This window comes from Ovis aries, chromosome 11 (genome assembly GCF_016772045.2).
Source record: "Ovis aries strain OAR_USU_Benz2616 breed Rambouillet chromosome 11, ARS-UI_Ramb_v3.0, whole genome shotgun sequence".
Taxonomy (NCBI): domain Eukaryota; kingdom Metazoa; phylum Chordata; class Mammalia; order Artiodactyla; family Bovidae; genus Ovis; species Ovis aries.
In genome coordinates this window covers 25267202-25287562 of record NC_056064.1, presented here as the reverse complement: position 1 = coordinate 25287562, position 20361 = coordinate 25267202, and the positions used below count along the sequence as shown (strand labels likewise).

The 20361-nt window shown below is 53.9% G+C and overlaps 1 protein-coding gene and 1 non-coding gene across 4 annotated transcripts in view; both read right to left on the bottom strand.

Moving 5' to 3' along the window:
- Nucleotides 1–20361, bottom strand: part of PITPNM3 (PITPNM family member 3) — a 94232-nt gene that overhangs the window by 14162 nt on the left and 59709 nt on the right. For 2 of the 3 annotated variants that reach the window (XM_042255556.2, XM_027975097.3), the window contains 9 exons: nt 12241–12317; nt 11427–11662; nt 8245–8434; nt 7721–7843; nt 6905–7089; nt 4118–4290; nt 2712–2882; nt 748–939; nt 44–192 (listed from right to left, as the gene is read on the bottom strand). In XM_042255556.2, coding sequence (XP_042111490.1) covers nt 44–192; nt 748–939; nt 2712–2882; nt 4118–4290; nt 6905–7089; nt 7721–7843; nt 8245–8434; nt 11427–11662; nt 12241–12317 — 1496 coding nt within the window. Of the gene's footprint in view, nt 1–43; nt 193–747; nt 940–2711; nt 2883–4117; nt 4291–6904; nt 7090–7720; nt 7844–8244; nt 8435–11426; nt 11663–12240; nt 12318–15623; nt 15702–20361 lie in introns of all 3 variants that reach the window. The other variant, XM_042255557.2, reaches the window with a different exon arrangement.
- On the bottom strand, nt 1198–1270 carry TRNAK-UUU (transfer RNA lysine (anticodon UUU)). The gene has a single exon. It is a non-coding gene; the product is annotated as a tRNA-Lys (tRNA).

The window sequence follows — 20361 nt, the reverse complement described above, 5'->3', positions numbered from 1 at the left end:
CCCTCTCCCTGGAGGCTGGGCCCCCCAGGCAGGGGCGGTATACCTGTCTCAGGATGAAGGCCACCACGTCCGTGGACTCCCAGTAGCTGGCGTGGAAGAGGTGGGGCAGGGCCACGGTGGGGAAGGCTGTGAGGACGTCAGGGCAGTACAGGGCGTAGTCGATGCGCTTGGAGCCCCACCACTTGGCTGTGACTGTGGGTCCAAGAGGGAGATGAGGACTGAGTGCCCTGCCCCAGGACCTTGACCCAGGAGGCAGCGTGTGTGGGACGCCCAGGGTGCAGATCCAGTGATGGACACGCCACTAGGGACATGAACTTGGAGCCAGAGCACTCAGCTCAAAATGAGCCCTAGGAAATGTGCCAGTCTTCCCCCAGCTTCAATGACTCCCCAACCTCCTCGCCCACCCAACCAGCCTCCAGGTCACACGCTGCAGACTGATCCCCAGAAAGGGGGCCGGATCCACAGACATATAGCGTCTCACCCCAGGGCTGCTGGTCAGAGGGACTCCTGTGGGGAAACTGAACGTTGGGATTAGGGCTCTGGCTGAGGTCAGAGCTCAGACCACCGTCAGAGGTCAGGACCCCTGTCCAGGTCAGAGGTCACAATTCTCTCTGAGATCAGAGTTCAGTCTAGACGTCCTGTTCCCCTCCTCCGCCGTCCTCAACAGCCCTGGCAGGGAACCAGTGCCCACCTGGAGGAAGCCCCTCTCCCGCGAATCCAGGCGGGGCCCAGGAGACCCTCACTCACTGCGGGAGACACCCATGGGGGCCAAGCTGTCCGAGGACTCCGAGCTCTCACTGGAGCTGCCCTGGCTGATCCTCCGGGCCCGGCGCTGGGATCTCAGGGCCTGAGGGGGTGAGGCTGGGGCATCCAGAAGCGGCGGGCTGCCCCGGGAGCTGCCCTCCAGGAAGAGGGCACTGTGGGTGTGCAGGGCATCAGCTGTAGGGGGAATTTCACAGTCAAGTCCACGTGGCGGTGGTTTAGTCGCTAAGTCGTGTCCAACTCTTGCAACTCCATGGACTGTAGCCTGCCAGGCTCCTCTATCCATGGGATTCTCTAGGCACGAATATTGGAGTGGGTTGCCATTTCCTTCTCCAGGGGATCTTCCCAGCCCAGGGATCGAACCCTGGTCTCCTGCATTGCAAACAGATTCTTTACCAACTGAGCTATGAGGGAAGCCCAAAACAGAGGACAGCACGCCTGAACAGGGACTTGAACCCTGGACTCTCAGATTAAAAGTCTGATGCTCTACCAACTGAGCTATTTAGCCCCACCTCAAGGCCAAGTGGTGGGTCTCAAATGGAGCTGCTTGGGCAGTGCCAGCCCCATGCTGGGTGGGAGCCTGGGCACCTGGGGAGGAGCCCACACCTCTCATCCCGGGGCCTGACCAGGACCCCTTCACCAGGTACCGTTGGTTTCACATCCTCCAAGCCATGGGTTATACAGGCACAAGTCAGGGTCCCAACCGTCACTCCAACCCCAGCAGAGCTGCCAAGGGCGCCCCGGGGGACTGCATCCAAAGCCCCAGCTGAGGTCACAGGCGACAACCATGTGCTTTGCAGCACACTCCTCTCTGAGCCTCGGAGGACTGTGGCTGAGCCTGGACATAAATGAGCCTGGGGGCAAGGGCGCCCTCTGGGGGCAGGAAGATGCCCTGACCAGAGACGTCAGATTTTAGGGTGCCCTTCTCCCTGGCAACTCAGAAGGTAAAGAATCTGCCTGCAATGCGAGAGACCTGGGTTTGACCCCTGGATTGGGAAGATCCCCTGGAGAAGGGAATGGCTGCCTACTCCAGTATTCTTGCCTGGAGAATTCCATGGACAGAGGAGCCTGGCGGGCTATAGTCCACGGGGTCGCAAAGTTGGACACGACTGAGTGACTTTCATTTTTCTATCTATAGAACCCTTCTATCAATAAAAACTCCTGACAAAACAGGACTTTGGAAATTAAGTTTCCTTTGAGATGGGGCAGGAAGGGGTAAGCTGGGTTTAAATCCTGAATGAGACACATGCAGGGCAGCGCACCCCACCCCACCCCTGCCCCCCGACTCCAATCTGGCCCAAATCTCTGAACAGGGACAGGCTAAACTTTCAAGGCTCTGATCTCCAAGCCCTGACTGTCCATCCCAGGCCTCCCCTTGGCCTCACCCCAGTCCATGCCCAGCTCACCCCACGTGAGCCCCGCCGGCCACTGGCCCTCCCCCAACCCACCTCCCTTGCTCCTGCTGTTCTCCACCCAGAAGATCCCTCAAACCCCACCCTCTAGCTCTTCTCCACCTGTACAAATGCCTTGGTTGAAGACCCCCTCTTCCAAGAAGACCACCAGGGTGACCCACTCCCTGACCTGCACTTCTAGAGTCCAGGCACTGGGAATAACCCTCAGCTTGGATCCCAGACTTGCAATCAGGTCTGACATCTCAGTATTATGCTGGCCTCAGACATAGGAGCTAATCACAGGGCAGAGCCCAAAGATGCCTCATGCAGAGCAGGAGCTCACGCAGGTGGGCTGCTCCAAAGGCAGGTGAGTCAGCGGTCTTCCTGTCCACACCACCCCCCACTCCCTCAAAAGTACACAGACTTTGTTCAGGTGAGTCTAGCCACTCTGACATCTGACAGCTTGGAGGGGCTGGACCAGAGAGGGTGGCCCTAGGGCACCACCTGCAGGGAGCCCAGCCTCCAGCTCAGCACACTCTGACACCCCTGAGAGCCTACCAAGGAGGAGGGGCTGTCCGTCGCCCAGTGGGAACCTCTGATAGCGGGGCACGCTGACAGGTGGCACCAGGTGGAACTTGGGCTCCAGCAGTGGTTCAAGCCGGGAGGCGGAGGGGTCTGCGCAGTGGAAGAAGCTGTAGACCTGACTGCAGGCAGGACGTACCTGGAAACCTTGGGGAGTAGGGGGAGGACACACAGGAAGCCCTTTGAACACCTGCTGCTTTGGTCCTAGGAGGCTCCCTCAACTATAGATTTGAGAAACCTACTCCTCTGCTCAAGAACCTGCCATGGCTCCCTGCTACCGACAGGATCAAAGCCACTTGGTTCAGCTTAACCCTCAAGGCCTTGCCAACCTGCCCCACTCGGAAGCACCTCTGTAGACCCAGCACTGGAGCTGTGATGCAGAGCTGCTTTCCGTTCTCTGTGGCTTTGCTCAAGCTCCCCCTGCTCTTAGCAGGATGTCCTCCACTATTTCCATTGATCAAACTCCTTTCAATTCTGGCTGTCACTTAGTTGCTACCTGATCTATGAAGCAGACCTAGGGTCGTTCACTCAGGATCAGCTGCCTCTTTTCCGCCCAGCTCAATTCCCAGACCTGGGGTGGTAAGGAAACTTAGTCTGTCAGAGCCGGCAGAACACTTCTCCCATTGACCAGCAGGTGTCTCCACTGAGGCCGCATCGCATTATTTTGCCGCCCTGTCCGTCTCAGTCAGGGCACTGGACCGTCCAGCATCCCGGGAACCCTAGGTTTCCTTAGCAACGTTAACCACAGCTGTGGGATTCTGCCTGTTTCCCTTACTTCTATCAGAGCTCCTCCACCCTCGACTTTGTATCTGCAATCAACAGTCGTAGTGTGATTTGTTGGTAAGCTTTGGGACAAAAGAATTTGGAGGATCCCTGATCCACTGTGCTCCCAGGGGCCTCCAGCCTCTTATATCCTCAGAGCCATTGTAAACCATCTTCTGGTGCAAATCACCTCTGGAAGTATTTCAGAGGAATAGGGGAAGGCATTCAAGGCTGTGGGGACCTTGCGAGCAGAGGCACTGAGGTGGAGGGGGGCGGATCTGCAGGGGGCAGTAAGACCGACCGGGCTGCAGGGGGCCAACCTGGGCATTGGGGAAGGAGCAGGTGGGCACAGTAGGGTTTCTCTTCCCAGAAAGCATGATAACCAGGCAATGGGGCCTCTGGTAGGGAGTGAAATCCACCTGGGCTGCCTCACCTTGGCCCCATCAGGGAAGTTGCCCCACTCTCCCTCCTGCCCCCGCCTCTTTCTTCTTCCTCGCCTCTCTTTCCATCTACCCCTAATTCTCTGGTCCTCCCCACCCCTACTCTCCCCAGTTCCAGGCCCTGACACAGTGGCCTAGTGACTCAAAGGCATCTCAGGCCCCAGCCAGCATCACACCCACCATCCAGTCCGGGCAGCACCGTCCTCCGCATGGCCAGGACCAGGCCCAGGGGTGAGCCGAAGAGGAAGAAGTCAGACACCTCAAAATCCAAGCGGCCCAGGCTGACCTCAGGGACCTGGGAGCCCCCGACCGCCGGGGACTCGGCTTCATCCTTCAGCACGCTGGAGTGGATGCTGGCCCAGGGAGGAAGACAGGGGAGTGCAGGTTAGGGGGAGGACTGAGCATACAGAGGGCTGAGAGCCGAAGAATCGATGCTTTCAAACTGCGGTGCTGGAGAAGGCTCTTGAGAGTTCCTTGGACAGCAAGGAGATCCGCAGACGCAGATGCAAACAGCTTGGTCTCTTCTCCCCTCCAGCTCACAGAGGAAACCAAGCTTAAATAGCAAAACCTGAGCCACACAGAATTCCAATGGTTCCCATCCCAGGCACCCATTGTCTCAAAGAGCTCAAGTTGATGTGCATACCCAGAGCAGGCTGCCAAAAATAGGCAGAAAAACTGGGCACCTCCCAAAACTTTCAGCTGCATTTAGGTACCGCTCAGGGTTTCAGAAAACCCAGTGGCATAAGATCTATGAATACATTTTTGTTATTGTAGTCACTAAGTCCCAGCCAACTCTTTTGCGACCCCGTGGACTGTAGCCCACCAGGGAAATCCCGTCCATGGGATTTCCCAGGCAAGAATACTGGAGTGGCTTGCCATTTCCTTCTCCAGGGGATCTTCCCAAACCAGAGACTGAACCTGCATCTCCTGCATTGCAGGGGTTCCTTTACCACTGAGCCACCTGGGAAGCCCCATGAATCCACTAATGGAATGCAAATTCCACCAAAATATGCAAGTTGGAGGGAAAAGGGAATTTTAGAAATAACCTTCGAAATGTGTGCCAGTCCCCCATCGCCTGTGGGTGAGGGTCTGGGCAGTTGAATCTGAATCCCCACACACCCTCTGCCTCTTGCAATGGGAGCATCTTGCAGTGAGAATGACGACCCTGCTGTTTAACAATTCATATTTCACGTACAGCGTGGTCCCTAAACACATACCAACTACTTAATTGCCAGAGAAACAGCCATCTGTCCCTACACCAGAGGGAAGAGCTGGCTGCACTGGACCAGCCACTGACAGCCTCCAACTTCACGTCACTCTCCAAATGTGGAGCTTTCTTAAAGGATTTTTCAAGGATGAACCAGAAATGTTATGATTTTACCCTGCAACCTGACTTGAAATGTAGCTTCTTCTCTCAAGAATAATCTTTCAGAGGGCTTTTGAATAGTCGGAGATTTAAATATGCAGAGCCTTTGACCTAATAATTCCTCCTCCAGGAACCCATCTGAATAAAATAGCCCTAATACATACCTAAACATTTATGCACAAAGATGTTTCGGGACTGCTGTTTATAATCATAAAGAATTGGAAAAAAGCCAAAGTGTCCAGTTGCTGGGACTGTGCAAGATATCATCCATTCACTTAATAAAACATTATTAAGAATATTTATCAGAATATTTATATTAAGAATATTTTTCATTATATGGTGAAAGACCATAATATAAGAGTTTGTTTGTTTTTTTTTCTCTAGGTAAACCTACAGGCAAATCTTCCTTGGTGGCTCAGACAGTAAAGAAATTGCCGGGAATGCAGGAGACCTGGGTTCAATCCCTGGGTCAGGAAAATCCCCTGCAGAAGGAAATGGCAACCCACCCCAATATTCTTGCCTGGAGAATCCCATGGACAGAGAAGCCTGGCAGGCTACAGTCCATGGGATCGCAAACACATGACTGAGCGACTAACACTTTCACTTTCACAAGCAAAGCATGTAAAAAATGTACTGAAAGGAATTAATACGCCAAAGTGTTAGCCCTGGTGAGAGGATACATTTTCCAAATGTTGTGATGACCTGGTGCTGCTTATCATTTGGATAGAAAAGGAGGATGGGAGGAGAGAACTGAGGAGAAAGGGGAGAAGAAGAGAGGCATTTCTTCTCACTTGTACTTATATGTTCAATACTCATATGAATCCTGAATGAATGGTTGGATGGCATCACTCAATGGACATGAGTTTGGGCAAACTCCAGGAGATGATGAAAGACAGGGAAGCTTAGCACGCTGCACAGTCCTTAGGGTCAGAAAGAGTTGGAAAGACTGAACAGCAACAGGTTCATTTAACCAGTGTCCATTAACATGCTCCTTCTAGAAAGTTAGAGGGTGGGCAGTTCCACGGAGGGACCTGGCTGGTCTTGGAATAAAAGTGCATTGCTTACGGCAGAATCTAATACAACATTGTAAAGCAACTATACCTCAATTACAAAAAAAAAAAAAAGAGTACCGGTGCCAGGCGCTGGGAGACCCCAGCTCTTCAGTAACTGGTTGTGTGATCCATGGAAAGTTCCAGACCCACCTGGCCTTTGCTGGCCCATTTGAGAAATACCAAGAACACAATACTAAGAAATGCTAAGAAATACAAAACCCACCTACTTCTGTTCTTTCACCAGATTCTTAAAACCATCAGTGAAGTAGGCTGGGCAGCATCTACCCTCTTGGTGAGACCAACTGTCCCATCTCTCTGCAAGTTGAGTGGGTGGGGTTGGCAGGCTCAGCATGCAGAGTCCCAGGCCTCTGTGCAGGGTCCATGGGGAGTGGCCTCAGTCTCAGCATTTCAGTGCTAGTCCCTGGGCCCCCCATAGAAAAACCTGGGGCCTGTGACGGGTCACAGGCCTCCCAGATGACACTGGGCCACGGCTCTGTTCCCCTGGACGCTCTGCTGGAAGGCGGCAGGGCAGGCACAAGGAGCGGCTACCTTGATAGGAAGGCGTGATGCTGGGTGACGGCCTCGCAGTCATAGGTGGATGAGTCGCTCTGCTTCCGAGGCAACGGCCGCTTGGGCTCTTCATCCTCCAAGGTGCTGGAGACATCGATGCTGCTCTTGCTGAGGCGCTTGCTGCCCGCAAGGCTGCACTCCTCCTCCACCACCACCAGGGCGTCCTTGGGGGCCGAGCAGAGGATAGGAGGGCACTGCGGTCACTCTGGGGCCCCAGGACAAATGAACCCCCTTCTCCTAAGATGCGAGAGGCAGTACTTCTTCCAAAAGGAGCATGGGAGCCGCAACACACACACACACAAAAAAACGACAGGATTTTAGGCACCGGGGTGTCCCCTAAGTCCAAAGGGCTCACTGGAGGAACTTCCCTGACCTTCCAGTGGTTAAGACTCTGCGCTTCCACTGCAGGGAGCACCAGTTCGATCCCTGGTTAGGGAACTAAGATCCTACTGCCGCATGGCCAAAAAAACCCCAGCAAATTTCTTGAACTGAATTTAAAAAATGAAAATACAAAATATCAACTTTTTAAAATTATATATAAAAAAAAAGGTCTCAGCGATCCAGTGGGACTCTGGAGAGCTCTCTGGGGACCTGCTGCTAAAAGAGCCTTCTCCGAGCTCCAGTTTCCTCACCTGTGATAGTAACCGCCCACCACTCCTGCAGGATTGTGAACACTTTGTAACCTGGATGTCACAGCACCAACCAGGGCTAACACTGCTCCCCCACAAGAGGCCCTGCTCCCCTGGGGGGCCTCCCAAGGACATCCCCTCCCCCACCCCACCATCTGGCCCGCACCTGGGTGCTGCTGAAGCTCCCCTTCCGGCTGCTGCTCCCAGGGCTGTCACCCGTGGGCCCCGCGCTGTAGCAGATGGCATCGAAGGCCAGGAGGCCCCCTACACAGTCCCCGATGAGACTCACCTGCAGAAGGCAGAGCTGGGGCTGCGGGCCTGCCCACCGCCACCCCCTTGCCCCACACCCAGCCAGGGTGCACGCAACCGGTCCACAGGGGAACAAGGAGCCTGTCCCGGGGAGGCACTGAGAGTCCCAACTTGGGGACGGGAGGGTCCGCTTGAGGATGGGAACCAGGCTACAGTCAGGGTCAGACTTGGGTCACAGATCAGCATGGGCTGATAATCAGAGCTCAGGTGTTGGCCTCAGTTTTCCTATCTGTAAAATGAGGACAGACCCAAAGATCTCAAAAGCCTCTTAGGATGTCAGAAGCTAGGGCTGCACAGCAGCCTGATCTAGATCCTCCCGGCAGGTCCCAGCGTCTCTCCAGGCAGGGACCAGGTCAGGGAGGTGAGGGCAGGCTGTCCTACCTGCCCACTGAAGCCAATCCCATCGGGGGATTTGAGGAACTCCGCATACACCTGGTTGGCTCGCTCGATGACAGTGGCAACCGCATCCTGGTACTGTGGGGAGGAGATGGCCAACAGGGGCAGGGCGGCCAGAGGGACGTGGTCCTGGCTGTTGCTGAGACAGCCCACGTCGTGGCTGAATGGGTTCAGGCTGCAGACAGGAGGCCAAGGTAAGCCCACCTGGGACCAGGCAGGAGGGTGGGCTTGAGTTGTGGACGGGGCGAAGGAGAGCACACACTGACCAGAAATTGGGCCCTGGGGTCAGGGGCTGTTGAGGAGGACCCAGGCAGGAGACGAAGCACCAGCAATGTATCCCAGGGTGGGGGGAGTGGCTAGCCTGTGAGGACTCCCCTGTGTGTCCATCCCATGCCAGCCATCATGTGGCCCCTGGAGTCTCCACGACAGCAGGGCTCTCTGCCCTTTTCTTTGCAACCTCAAAGGACACATCAGTTATGGAGGAGGCCACTGGTGTGGCTCAGAATGGGGGTATGTCAGGACTTCCTGTGGTCCATTGGTTAAGACTTCATGCTTTCACTGCAGAGTTTAATCCCAGGTGGGGAGCTAAGATCCCATATCCATGCATGCTAAGCTGGTTCAGGCGTGTCCGACTCTTTGCGACCCTATGGTCTGTAGCCTGCCAGGCTCCTCTGTCCATGGGATTCTCCGGGCAAGAATACTGGAGTGGGTTGTCATGCCCTCCACTAGGGGATCTTCCCCAACCAGGAATCGAACCCACATCTCTTGTGTCTCCTGCACTGGCAGATGGGTTCTTTACCACTAGTGCCACCTGGCAGCCAAAAGGGGGTGGGAACATGTCATCATGGCAGACTTCCTGGAGGAGGTGAGGTTTGATCTAGACTCAAGAGAGTCTTTAAGGAAGCTAGAAAGAGGAGAGAGGGTGTGCCAGGCATAGGGCTCACACACCAGCCATGCGGCTGCATGTATGTATCATGTCTGTCTTTCTGAGGAGGGGATCCAGAGCCTTCATGGGCTTTGCAGAAAGGTCTGTGACCTCAGAAAGGACTGAGAGAAACTGTCCTGCAGCATCCCCCAACAAGTGGACAGACTGTCGGCTCCTGCATGGGCTCCCTCACTTCTCTGCCCCCCTCTCTCTGGGCAGCTCAGCTTCATCTGGGACCAGCTCCCAGTGGCCCGTGCCTGCCTGCACCCTCACCCATCCTGCCTCTGTCCCCAGGGGCATTGGGCCCAGCTGGCTGGGAGGTTCAGCAGAGGGGGGAACTGTACACCCCCTCCCCAGAGCCTGCCCTTCCCCCAGAGTCCAAGCTCAGGCTGACCCAGGACCCAACACTGATCCCAGTGGGAATCTGACGGAAACGGCGGAAGGTGACAGGGCTCAGGGCACCCTGGGCAGGTGACAAAGATCCCCTGCTGCACAAGGCCAGCCTGACAGCCATTCCTCATCTCCAAAAAAACACAAATTAGAGGAAACAGCCCTCAATTGCAGCCGGAGAGATTTTAATTATCTGAGAAAGAGCTCCCTCCCAGCAGTGATTAGGGCTGATTGATGGCCCAGGCAAGATGCTGCCTGGGGGAGCGCTGGGCTCCCACTTGCTGGCCCCTCCAGTGTCCATGGGCCATTTGTCTTCCTGGGGATCGAGCCTGGACTGGGTGGCCCAGCTCTGGAGGTCAGATATCCTGGGGGTGAGGGGGTTGCTGGGGGACTGAGATTGATTATGAAGGAACACAATTAACTCCGACTGTTGGAGTGTGACAGACAGAGCCTTCATTCAGCTCAGCTTCCCAAACCCGCTGCAGAGCCAAAGCCCAGAGGGAGTCAGGATGCAGATTCCAGGGCTCCTCCCCTCCGGATTCAGACGCCCCAGGGGGAGGCCTACCGCCTAGCAGTTTAACAAAAATCACACCCGGGATCTGGGCCATTAACCACGTTGGGGAAATACATTTTCCTTCCTGAGCTAATCTCCTTCCTTCCAGCTCTGATAGAGATCTGCCCAGCCCGTGTTCTGGGAACACAGATGAATCTCGAAGACAGAGGAGACTTTCCTTTCTCTCTCAGAGGGGACATATGAGACCCCTGCACGTGCTCCCCGTGCTCCCACTCGCCAACCAGAGGAGCTGAGCCTCTCTCCTTACAGCCACACTTGACGCAGAGCCCCTTCTCCATCTCCCTAGGGAGATGGCACCAGGCTGGGGGGCCCTTTCTACCCTCCCCAAGGGGGCTCCTCTTTGCAGAGGCTGTGAAAGGAGGTAAAGGCCCCGGGTTTCTCAGTCTGTCCTGCAGAGTTTCCAGGGCAGGTTTGGATGAGGGGCCTAGGCCCTGAGAGGGCCTCACTTCCAGCCGGTGGGCTTCCCTTCTCCCGCTCCGGCCCACTGTCCACCAATGGACAGCGCTCCAACGAGGATGGTGATGCACGTCACAGCCAATCCCTGTGCCCTGCCATGTGCTTCATACATACCAGCACACAGAATTCTCACGAAAACTCTAAGACGTGGTTGATATACCGTGATCATCCCCACTTTACAGATGAGGAAACAGACAGGGAGAGGTTGAACAACCTCCTGCCCTTCCCACCCCACTCCCCACTCCACCCCCAACCCCGGTCTCACAGCTGGAACTCAAGCTCAGGATGACTGAAGAGCCCATGCCCCTCACCAGGTTACGCTACTCTCAAAGCACACTCAAAAATCACCTCCTCCAGGAAGCCTCCCTGGCCTTCTCTCTGAGTGTCCACAACGCCATGTGCCACCTCCATCAGGGCATACATCTCTACTGGCTCTGACTGTGTGGCTCAAGAGTGGGGCTGTCCGGCTTTGACTCCTGGGTCCCTGCGTAACCCTGGAGGAAACTGCTTAACTTCTCAATGCCTCAGCTTCATTATCTGGGCCAACAAGACCAGGGCCTGCTGAGCACAGCAAGGGAGTCTGAGCTATCTATGGCGGGGCACCAGCGCCACCCAGCCCCAGGCAGAAGAGAATTCGGTGCGTGGTAATCCCCTTAGATTCTTGCTGATCACTCTCCTCTGGTGATGCTAGTGGTCAGTCAGGATCTGATATCCCAGGGAGGCCTTGGCAGGCACCCACCTGCCCATGTGGCTGGGGTAGCCCCTCTGCTTAGGCACCCCCCACCCGGCCCAGCCAGCCAGAACAAGCAGAAAGGAACTCACTTGGAGACAAGGGAGAAAGCCTCCGAGCAGATGGCGGGACAGGGGACGAACTTGACGAGGATGTGGCCCAGGGCTGCAGGGAAGTGGGCGCGCGTGACCTTCTCCAGCACAGAGCTGAAGGTATGGATGTCAGCCACCTTGCAGGATGGGTCCCCCAAGCCCGTATCCAGGACATTCCCCCCGTGCAGCACCAGCAGGAGGACGTGTGTCTTGCAGGAGCGCTGCGGGCAGCCTTCCTGAGGGGGACATCAATCAGGATAGAGAGAGAGACAGGCGGTGGGGTGGGGTGGGGTGGGGAGGGAAGGCAGGGGGCACACAGAGAATCACACACACAGGGGACTCTGATGGCACCTCCTGTGTGTTCAGAGGGAGGGGCATGGGCTGCCAGGAAGGCAAGCCCCTCCACGTCAGCGTGGGATGAGTCCCAAAAGGCTCTTCTTATACGTATGGGGGCTGGAGGCCCAAAGAAGTACAGTGTGTGTTTGGTCACTCAATCGTATCCGACTCTTTTGCGACCCCATGGACTGTACCCACCAGACTCCTCTGTGCATGGGATTCTCCAGGCAAGAATACTGGCATGGATTGCCATTTCCTTCTCCAGGGGATCTTCCCAACCCAGAGATCAAAAACCTTTCTCCTGCACTGGCAGGTGGCTTCTTTACCAGGGAAGCCCAGAGAGGGACAGAGACCAGCACCAGGTCACACAGAAAGTCCAGTGAGGAGCTGGGTGAAGACCGGCTGGCCTGTCTACCGGCTAGGGACTCTTCCTAGCTTTCTGACCCCAGAGGCGGCCCAGACATCCCCAGAAACCCACCTCATTGTCTTCATGGATCTCAATGCTTCCTTGGGCTGGGAACCTCTGTCTTCTCAAGGAAACCCGGTACAATTCTCCTGTAGGGCGGGGAATGGAGGACTCAGCATCTCCAGGCCCCCCTCACAGAGCCTGGACACTCCCCTGAGCCCTGGCTGGCCCATGGCCTGGGCTCCCAGGAGAACTGGAACGATAGCATCCAGAGCTTGGGAGGGCCACGCCACCCAGTCCCCACTTCCTACATCAAAACAAGCTAAAACCTCTCTCCTCCTCGGAAGGGGAGGCCGGCAGGGAGGCCGGACATGATGAGGTCCCTGAGGCCAGGAGGGCTGTCCCAGAAGGGAATTCTCCGCTCTTTCTTCCTCCCCAGTAACTTCAGCAGCAGGATGAGTGTCATCTCGTGACTCCCAGATACGGATGGAAACTCGGACCAAGCATTGTCTGAAAATAACTGGGGATGCTGGATAAAACACTTTTTAAACATCTGGTTGAAGCTCTCAAAGTGACTGCAAAGCCTTAAATGATGGGACCCTGGTCCCGGGGAGGTGGAGCCTCCGAGAGGCAAAGCCAGCATCTAGGACCACACGTGCTGTCACCCACGAGCTTCGGGGCCACCACTGCCAAGAATCTTTCCTTGCTTCTCTCAGCAGCCACCTCCTCCTCCAGGAAGCACTTCTGAGCATCCAGCACTGCCTGAGCTCCTGTTCCTCTACGTACGTGCAGGATTCTTTACACGAGAGCTGTGGACCAAATCTGGCCTGCCGTCTGTTTTTGTAAATAAAGTTTTATTGGGACACAGCCAGCTCTTTCATTTATGTATTGTCTGTGGCTGCCTGTGCCACAGTGGCAGAGTGAACTGGTCATCACAGAGTCCTTACAGTCGGCAGAGGATTATCTGACCCCTTATGGAACAGTTTGTCTGACCTAACACTCACATTTCTGAAAGCCACTGTGCTGGACGTTAAGGTATAGAGAGGCCTTTAATACATCCAACGGCCCCCTCACGGCTCACCCAGTGATGCCAGCCATGGAGAAATCCACACCGCCTCTCCTTTCTCCCCATGAGAAGGGTACTGTTTCCTCTGTGTGGTTGAACCACATGGTTGGACTGTGAGCCACTTGTTTGCCTCTAATGACTGGGAACTCACTCACTGCTAAAGCAGCGGGTTTTAGACCGGATGGCCCTCTCTCCTTCCCACTCCACCCCCACCCCCTGTTGTGAGACTTCAGCACCCACTAGGAGTCATGTCTGGAGAGCAGCCTTCCCAGGGGCTTTGCGGGCAACCCTCTGGTGGGTGGGGGTGAGAGCCCTGGCCAACACATTTCTGAGTCAACAACATCTCAGCCGCTTCTGGCCCCAGGGGAGGGCATTCTGCAAAGAATTCCAAGTGAGAAGCTTTGCTTAGTCGGGAAGTGCATTTCTGAAATATTGTGTCCTCAAGGACACAACTCTGGTCTAAGGGTAACTGCTTTATGAGCTTGGAGCTGCTGCCCAAACAGACAGGAAATCGTTTCCCCGATGATGGAGGGGGTTGCCTTGAAGGAGGAAGGAAAAAAAACTTGTTTTGAGGCTGGACTCTGCCCAGCACTTACTCAGGCTCCTTCAGTGGCTCAGGCTCTTCTGCCTTATTTCTAACATCCTGTAGACCTTGCCCTGGGCTTGGCTAAAAGAGGCCTGCACCCCGTCTTCAGGACAGGATCATAATAAAAGACACCAGTAAAGGGCACATTTTTACTGAGCACTTATTATGTTCCAGGCATTATGAGCTTTACAGGTACCATCTCATATAGCCTCCACAGTTAGCCTCTGAGCTGTGGTCCTCTTCTTATTAGCCCCATTTTACAGATAAGAAGACTGAGGCTCCACCAACCAAGATCACTTGCCCCAAACCACACAACTAATTAAGACTGAGAGAGCTGCCCCACACTTAGTGGAAGACAATGCTTGACAAAGTGGTTCCCTTCCCATCCCCCTGACCTCCACAGGAACTTCCCAAGAGGCAGTATGACAATCTCCTTTCTCCAGGAGAAAAAAACAGGAGCACAAAATGATAAGTGACACCTTGAAGACTGATGTCCCCAAGACCTCTTCCCCCTGCACTTGAAACAGTCTGCTAGTGGGAAACCCCAGGAAGGACTTCCCCGGGATGAAGCGGCCATGCTTCGTAGTCCATGCATCCTCGTGTGTGCAGCTCTGGGGCAGCTGGACCAGGAGGAATGAGCCTGACAGAGCTGAGGTCACGGGCGGGAAGCCTGGGAGACCCCTCACTTCTGGGGCTGGGAGAGACCTAGTTGGGACCGTGGACTTTGGAGCCAGAATGCCTGAATACTAATGTAGGCTCTTTTTTTTTTTTCAATTTATTTATTTTTTTGGCTGCACCAGATCTTTGATGCAGCATGCAGGCTTCTCTTATGAAATGTGGGCTCTAGAGCTCACAGGTTCAATAGTTGCGGTACTGGGGCCAAGTTGCCCCACAGTACATAGGATCTGGGTTCCTTGACCAGCGATTGAACCCATGTCCCCTTCATTGGAAGGTGGATTCTTAACCATTGGACCACAAGGGAAGTCCCCAAATGTAGATTCTTACCAGGTGTGAGTTCTGTGCCTCAATTTCCTCATCTGGAATATGGGCATAATAATAGAAGCTACCTTATAGAGTGGATGATGAGGATAAAGGAACCCATATATACAAAGTGCTTAGGACAGGGCCTGGAACATGGTAAGTGCTATATAAGTGTTAGTAGTTGTTTATTATTATTATTACTATGATCCAGGGTGCATCGGGGTGGGTGGGTGGGGCAAAGAGCCAGGGCCACAGCTGACACAATGGGGCCAGAAGCTGATGGGGACATCACCACCTCCACACTCCTGCCCTGCCCCCAAGTCCCTCCCTGAGACCTGGCAGGCTCCCCAGCCTCACTGGGCTGGATGCCTGCTTGCAGTGTGATTACAGAATTAAATACTGTGATTGCCACAAATTACCATGGCGAGGCTATAAATAAGTTGCAGGGAAGACGTGAGGGTCCTGCCATCTCCTGGGCACCATGCCCTGCATTAGGTGGGGACCTCACCCTGTACCCTCACTGATTACACAGACTCAGAGGACCTGCATCCTCGATCTTCCTGTGGTCAGCTCCCTTGGGGCCCATATGATGCTCTGGGCATCAAACCGTGCTGAGTCCTGGATGCAAACAATGCTGAGGCAATTCCTGGCTCAGAGGAGACAAGAGACCAGCAGGGTTGCCCTCAGCATCCCTCAGCCCTTCTGTAGCTGAGGGGGAGAGTCTGACCCCCCAAGCTATACGAAGACAGAGACTTGCTTCCTTTTAATGCACAAAAGTCAGAGATACTTTGCTCTAGGAGAGGGGAGGAGGGTAGACTTCACCTGCCAGATCTGGATTTTGGCCCCTTGAGAGCTGACTAACAGGAGCAGTTTCCCCATCTCCAGTCTTAGAAGAGGCCTCTGTAGACAAATTGAAAGGCAGTTTAGTACCCATCTGCTGGTATCTTGCCCACAAGGGTTCTGCTCCTCTAAGAACCAGACATTCCTACTATAATGAGTGAGGCCACTGGCTCTGAATCACCCAAAGACACAGCTCTCACTCTTCCATGCCTTTGCTCATCCTGAACCCTCTGCCTGGTAAGGCCTTCCTCCTCTGCAGACCAGCAAACTCCTACCTAACCTCCAAGACCCCACTCAATTGTCACCACCTCTGGAAAGCTTTCTGAGAGCTACTCACAGAGGGTTATCTCACAGTGTGCCTGGTGGGGCCTGGCTTGTTGCTGTGAGCTTATTTGTCTATTGCCTCATTAGACTGTGGACCACTTGAGAGCAGGGCTTATCAGTGGTCAGGACCTAGCATGGCATTTTTGTGAAAACGTATTGCAAGTGAAGATCCCAGGGTGCACATGACCTGGGAGACATCTCTATGCTATCAGCCCCCGAGGAGAAATCAGGATCAAAGGAGCACCATCCACTGGGAGGTGCATTCCTTGGAAGTCCCCAGAGGATGCTGTCAGGGAACTTCAGGGAATTCTAGAGCAGTCTGGCCTGGGCCTTATCACTCGGCCCCTAAAGGCTGCCCCAGAGCCTCCGGTGACAAGAGCTGGCAGCAGGGGTTCCTGGGTGGTGGGAAGCCACATGCCAGGGGCCCCAGGACTTCACTGTCAGGCTGCCTGTTTCTTCCCACTTCCTGTTCATTTCTGTTTGCAAGGCCTTACTCAGGCTGGGTCCCTGCCGTGCCCAGATTTGGGGCGGGGTGAGCCCACAGCTGTTTTTGTGACAACGTTTTGTGATGAGCTCTGAGGCGAGCCAGCTACTGACATGCCTGTGCTCGGCACCCCTGCCAGCACTGGCACCCGGACCAGAGGCCCACCCAGCTCACCATGGCTCCTCCTCCCAGTTGAAGAATAGAGGCTATTTTTGCTTAATCACAACCTTGGAAAGGCACAGATCGTGATCATCCCTTCTAATTACCAATGTGCCGCACTGCTCTCGAGACAAAAGCCAAGGTCATCACCCACACGCTCGGCACCCTAAGCAGAGTGTCACCCGGGTTGGCCGAAGACTCTGTCTCCATCTCTCTTGCCATCTGCCACTGGGGACCCACAAGGAGTAGACGCTGGCAGTGCCCCCAGGCTAAAGCTGATCATTGAACTTTACCCTCCTTCGACCAGTGACAGTCTCCCTGTCTCTCTCTTAAGTCACGCCCCGGGGTCAACTGAACAGGGCTAGACCCAGCTTGAGACCACATGGCACGTTCTGAGACATGTCTGCAGAAACACCTAATCCTTTAGAGCACGTTGAAGCACACGCATGGGCAAACACACACACGCACGTTTTTCTGGATGAGCCCAGTGGCTTGGCTGTCCCACTCTGATGTGGGAGACAGGAGCTAGATCTAAATGTCTGGGAATATCTAGAGCTTCATTCAGCAGCAAGCAGGGCGTGTCAGACCACAGCCCCAACCCGCCCTGCCCCCACCACAGAGAGACCCACATGGAGAAGGGCAAACACACAGGATGTGGACATAGAGTTCTAGGATGGGAAGTGTACACCCTAGTCAGAGAGTGATCTTGAGCACTCTCCCCACCACTGCCAAAGGAGAGGGTAGACAACATTCCCTCTTTTTCTTTAAGCTTTTTTTTTTTTTTTTGTAATGTGGACCGTTTAAAAAATCTTTATTGAATTTGTTACAATATTGCTTCTTCTTTATGTTTTGGTTTCTGGCATATGAGGCAGGTGGAATCTCAGCTCCCCGAGCAAGGATCAGACCCACACCGCCTGCACTGGAAGTGAAGCCTTAGCCACTGGACCAGCAGGGCAGTCCCCTGTGTCCCCTCTTGAAAGAGTCATGCAGTCGGAGATTCCATGAGTCCAAGCGTGCTGTGTGAGCTCAGGCATCCGTGCCCAGCAGAATAATACCCTTGGACCCTAATGGGACCTGCAGGCAGGATGGGTGAGTTGCTTTGAGGGGCCTCAGAGGAAGGAAGAGGAACCAGAACATGGCAGGTGGCAGATGTCACCTGGATTTTCAAAGTGGTTGATTGCACCTAGGGAGTGTCATGTCAAATTCCAGACAAGATCTATTGCAAATTAAAAAAACAAGTGTTTGGGGGGCCATTAGACAAGGAAGCAGTGGCCCCCAGAGTGCTGATAGGCTCACTTGGGCCTCTCTGGCCAACCCCATCTCATTGCTTGTTGGGTGGGGTCACTGGACTGGGAACCCAAGCAAGCACCAAAGGCTTAGGGCATCTTGGGGAGGAGGGACTCTGACAGACGACAAAGGTCGGAACCTTCAGCTCTCAAAGCAGCTCAAGGAGTGTGGGTTTGTGAACAGGGCCAGGACACGGATGGGACACCGTGAAGCAGAGAAAAGAAGGAGACTTTGTAGGATAGTTTTAAAACTTTCTGAAACAGAGAAATCTTTTGTCCGGTGCAATTTTCTTTAGGAGGCCAGTTTGTAGAACATGTGAAAGTAGGCAGCTCTGGCTGAAGCAGGTTGGGGGGCCCAGAGCCCCACTTCCTTACTCCCCTCACCCTTGCCTTAGGCAACAACTGAGGGCTCCAGAGAACAATTAAAAAGCCACTGACCTTGTTCACCAGACAGACTTCAGGCCACCCTCCTCCTTGGTGCCCCAGTCCTGGGCTTTATGCAAAATAGCAATCTAGGTGGAGGGTGGGATGAAGGGTTAGAGGCCTGATAGTGGAAGAAAACAAAGAGTGTTTATAAGTGGTTTTCTGTGGATGGTGGGACAATGTGTGATTTTTTTTAACTTTCTACTTTTCTCTGTTTTCCAATTTTCCTCTAGCAAACTCAATTCTTTTAGTTGAAAACTATTTATGAATACATGGAATGACTGCAGTACAAGTATGTGTCATATTTACAATAAGAACATTTTCAACACACTATCATACAACTCCTGATGCTACTAAATGCAAATACTACAGACAAAACAAAGTGAAGTGCTCTGCCCCCTGGAAGCTGAGAGTAAATGAGAGAACGCAAAAAAGGAAAAGAAATGTTATGGAAGGAAAGAACAAATGGGAAACCCGATGAGTGAGTCACCATCCTGCATTTGAGTTAAAAATTCAACTTGACATCAGTTGCCAATTCCTCTTCCATTGGTTATTGCCCAAACCTGTGTCAGGGCTGAAAGCACCGAGATGAATCAGATATACAGCAGGTGACTATGAGGATCTCTTAGTACTTGAGGGTCACATGATCAAGGTCAGGTCACACAACGAAGATCTATGTCATGTGACCAAGCCCAGTCACATGCTCAAAGGCTGCAAACAGTTGGAGCCAGGGTAATGGGACCCCCTAAAGATAGTCAGCCTCTGAGGCTGCACACACTAGAGACTTTGGAATGAGGAGGGGTCATCCCTGTTTTGTCCCTGCAGCTCAGGCCACTTTGAGGACATGTCTGGAACCCAATAACTGGGAAGGAAAGTTAAGGAATGAAGCCCGGCCTGGGGAAGAACAGGCTCCATAGAACACAGTCGCAGCCTGCAAATCCCAGCTGAGCTGCATTTGGGTCATGGAAGCAAAGGTGTGGGATGAATGGGGGTGGGGATAGTTTCTGGAGAGTTCCAAATCAGCACAACTAAGGACATGTTTAACAGTTCAAGAGTGACCCGTGCTGGCCCAAGGGCAGGATGCTCTCTGCTCTTCAGGAGGTTGTACAAGTAAGGGTGTAAGTGGTTACTCAGCAGGGGTGCTGGCAAGGACTGTTCATCTAGGAGTGGGGATCTAGAGGCTGGGTTCCCTCCTGTGACTCCTCAACCCTTTCAGGGTCAGAAGCCCATCAAGTCAGCCTGGATTCATCTGGAGAATGAGGCCTAACCTCCAGGGATACTGGTCTCCACTAAGGCCTGACCCTCGCTAGGGTCTGGGTCCCAGATCCTAACTCTTGAAAACACACTTTTGGCCGCTGCAAGGGAGCTTGGGGATAGCTCCGAGGAGCCGCTCCCCTGGGGGAAACCAGTGTGGCCATCTTGAATCAGGCCCAGGGAAGGTTTCAGACATACAACCTAAGAGCGCTTCCTGCCACTACACAGTGATGCTAGAAGGGCTTGGCATCTTCCCTCCTGGGGACTCTCCTACAACAAACACAGTCTTCTTCAAATGTGTCTTAAGTTTCTAGTCCTCATTCAGGCAAACTTCACATTCAGCCTGAGGTGTTCTGCCCATTTTACAGGTGAGAAAACTGAGGTTCGGAGAGGTTAAGGGAAAGGGTATGGATATGAACTCAGGTCACCCAGCAAGGGCTCTTTCATCCTCTTGAATCATCACCCCCAAAGGTGGGGGTAAGAAAGGGGTGTTCTTGTCAGTCTTTTCAGTGCCTCCACATGGACTTCCCTGGCTGGTGCAGTGGATAGGAATTCACCTGCCAGTGAGGGGGACACAGGTACAATCCCCAATCCAAGAAGTTCCATATGCTGCTGAGCAATTAAGCCTGAAAGCCACAATTACTGAGCCTGTGCTCTAGAGCCCGTGCTGCACCAGAGAAGCCATCATAAAGAGACGCCTGTGCATCGCAATGAAGGATAGCCCCAGGACTTCCCTGCTGACCCAGCAGCTAAGACTCCATGCTCCCATTGCAGGAAGCCTGAGTTTGAT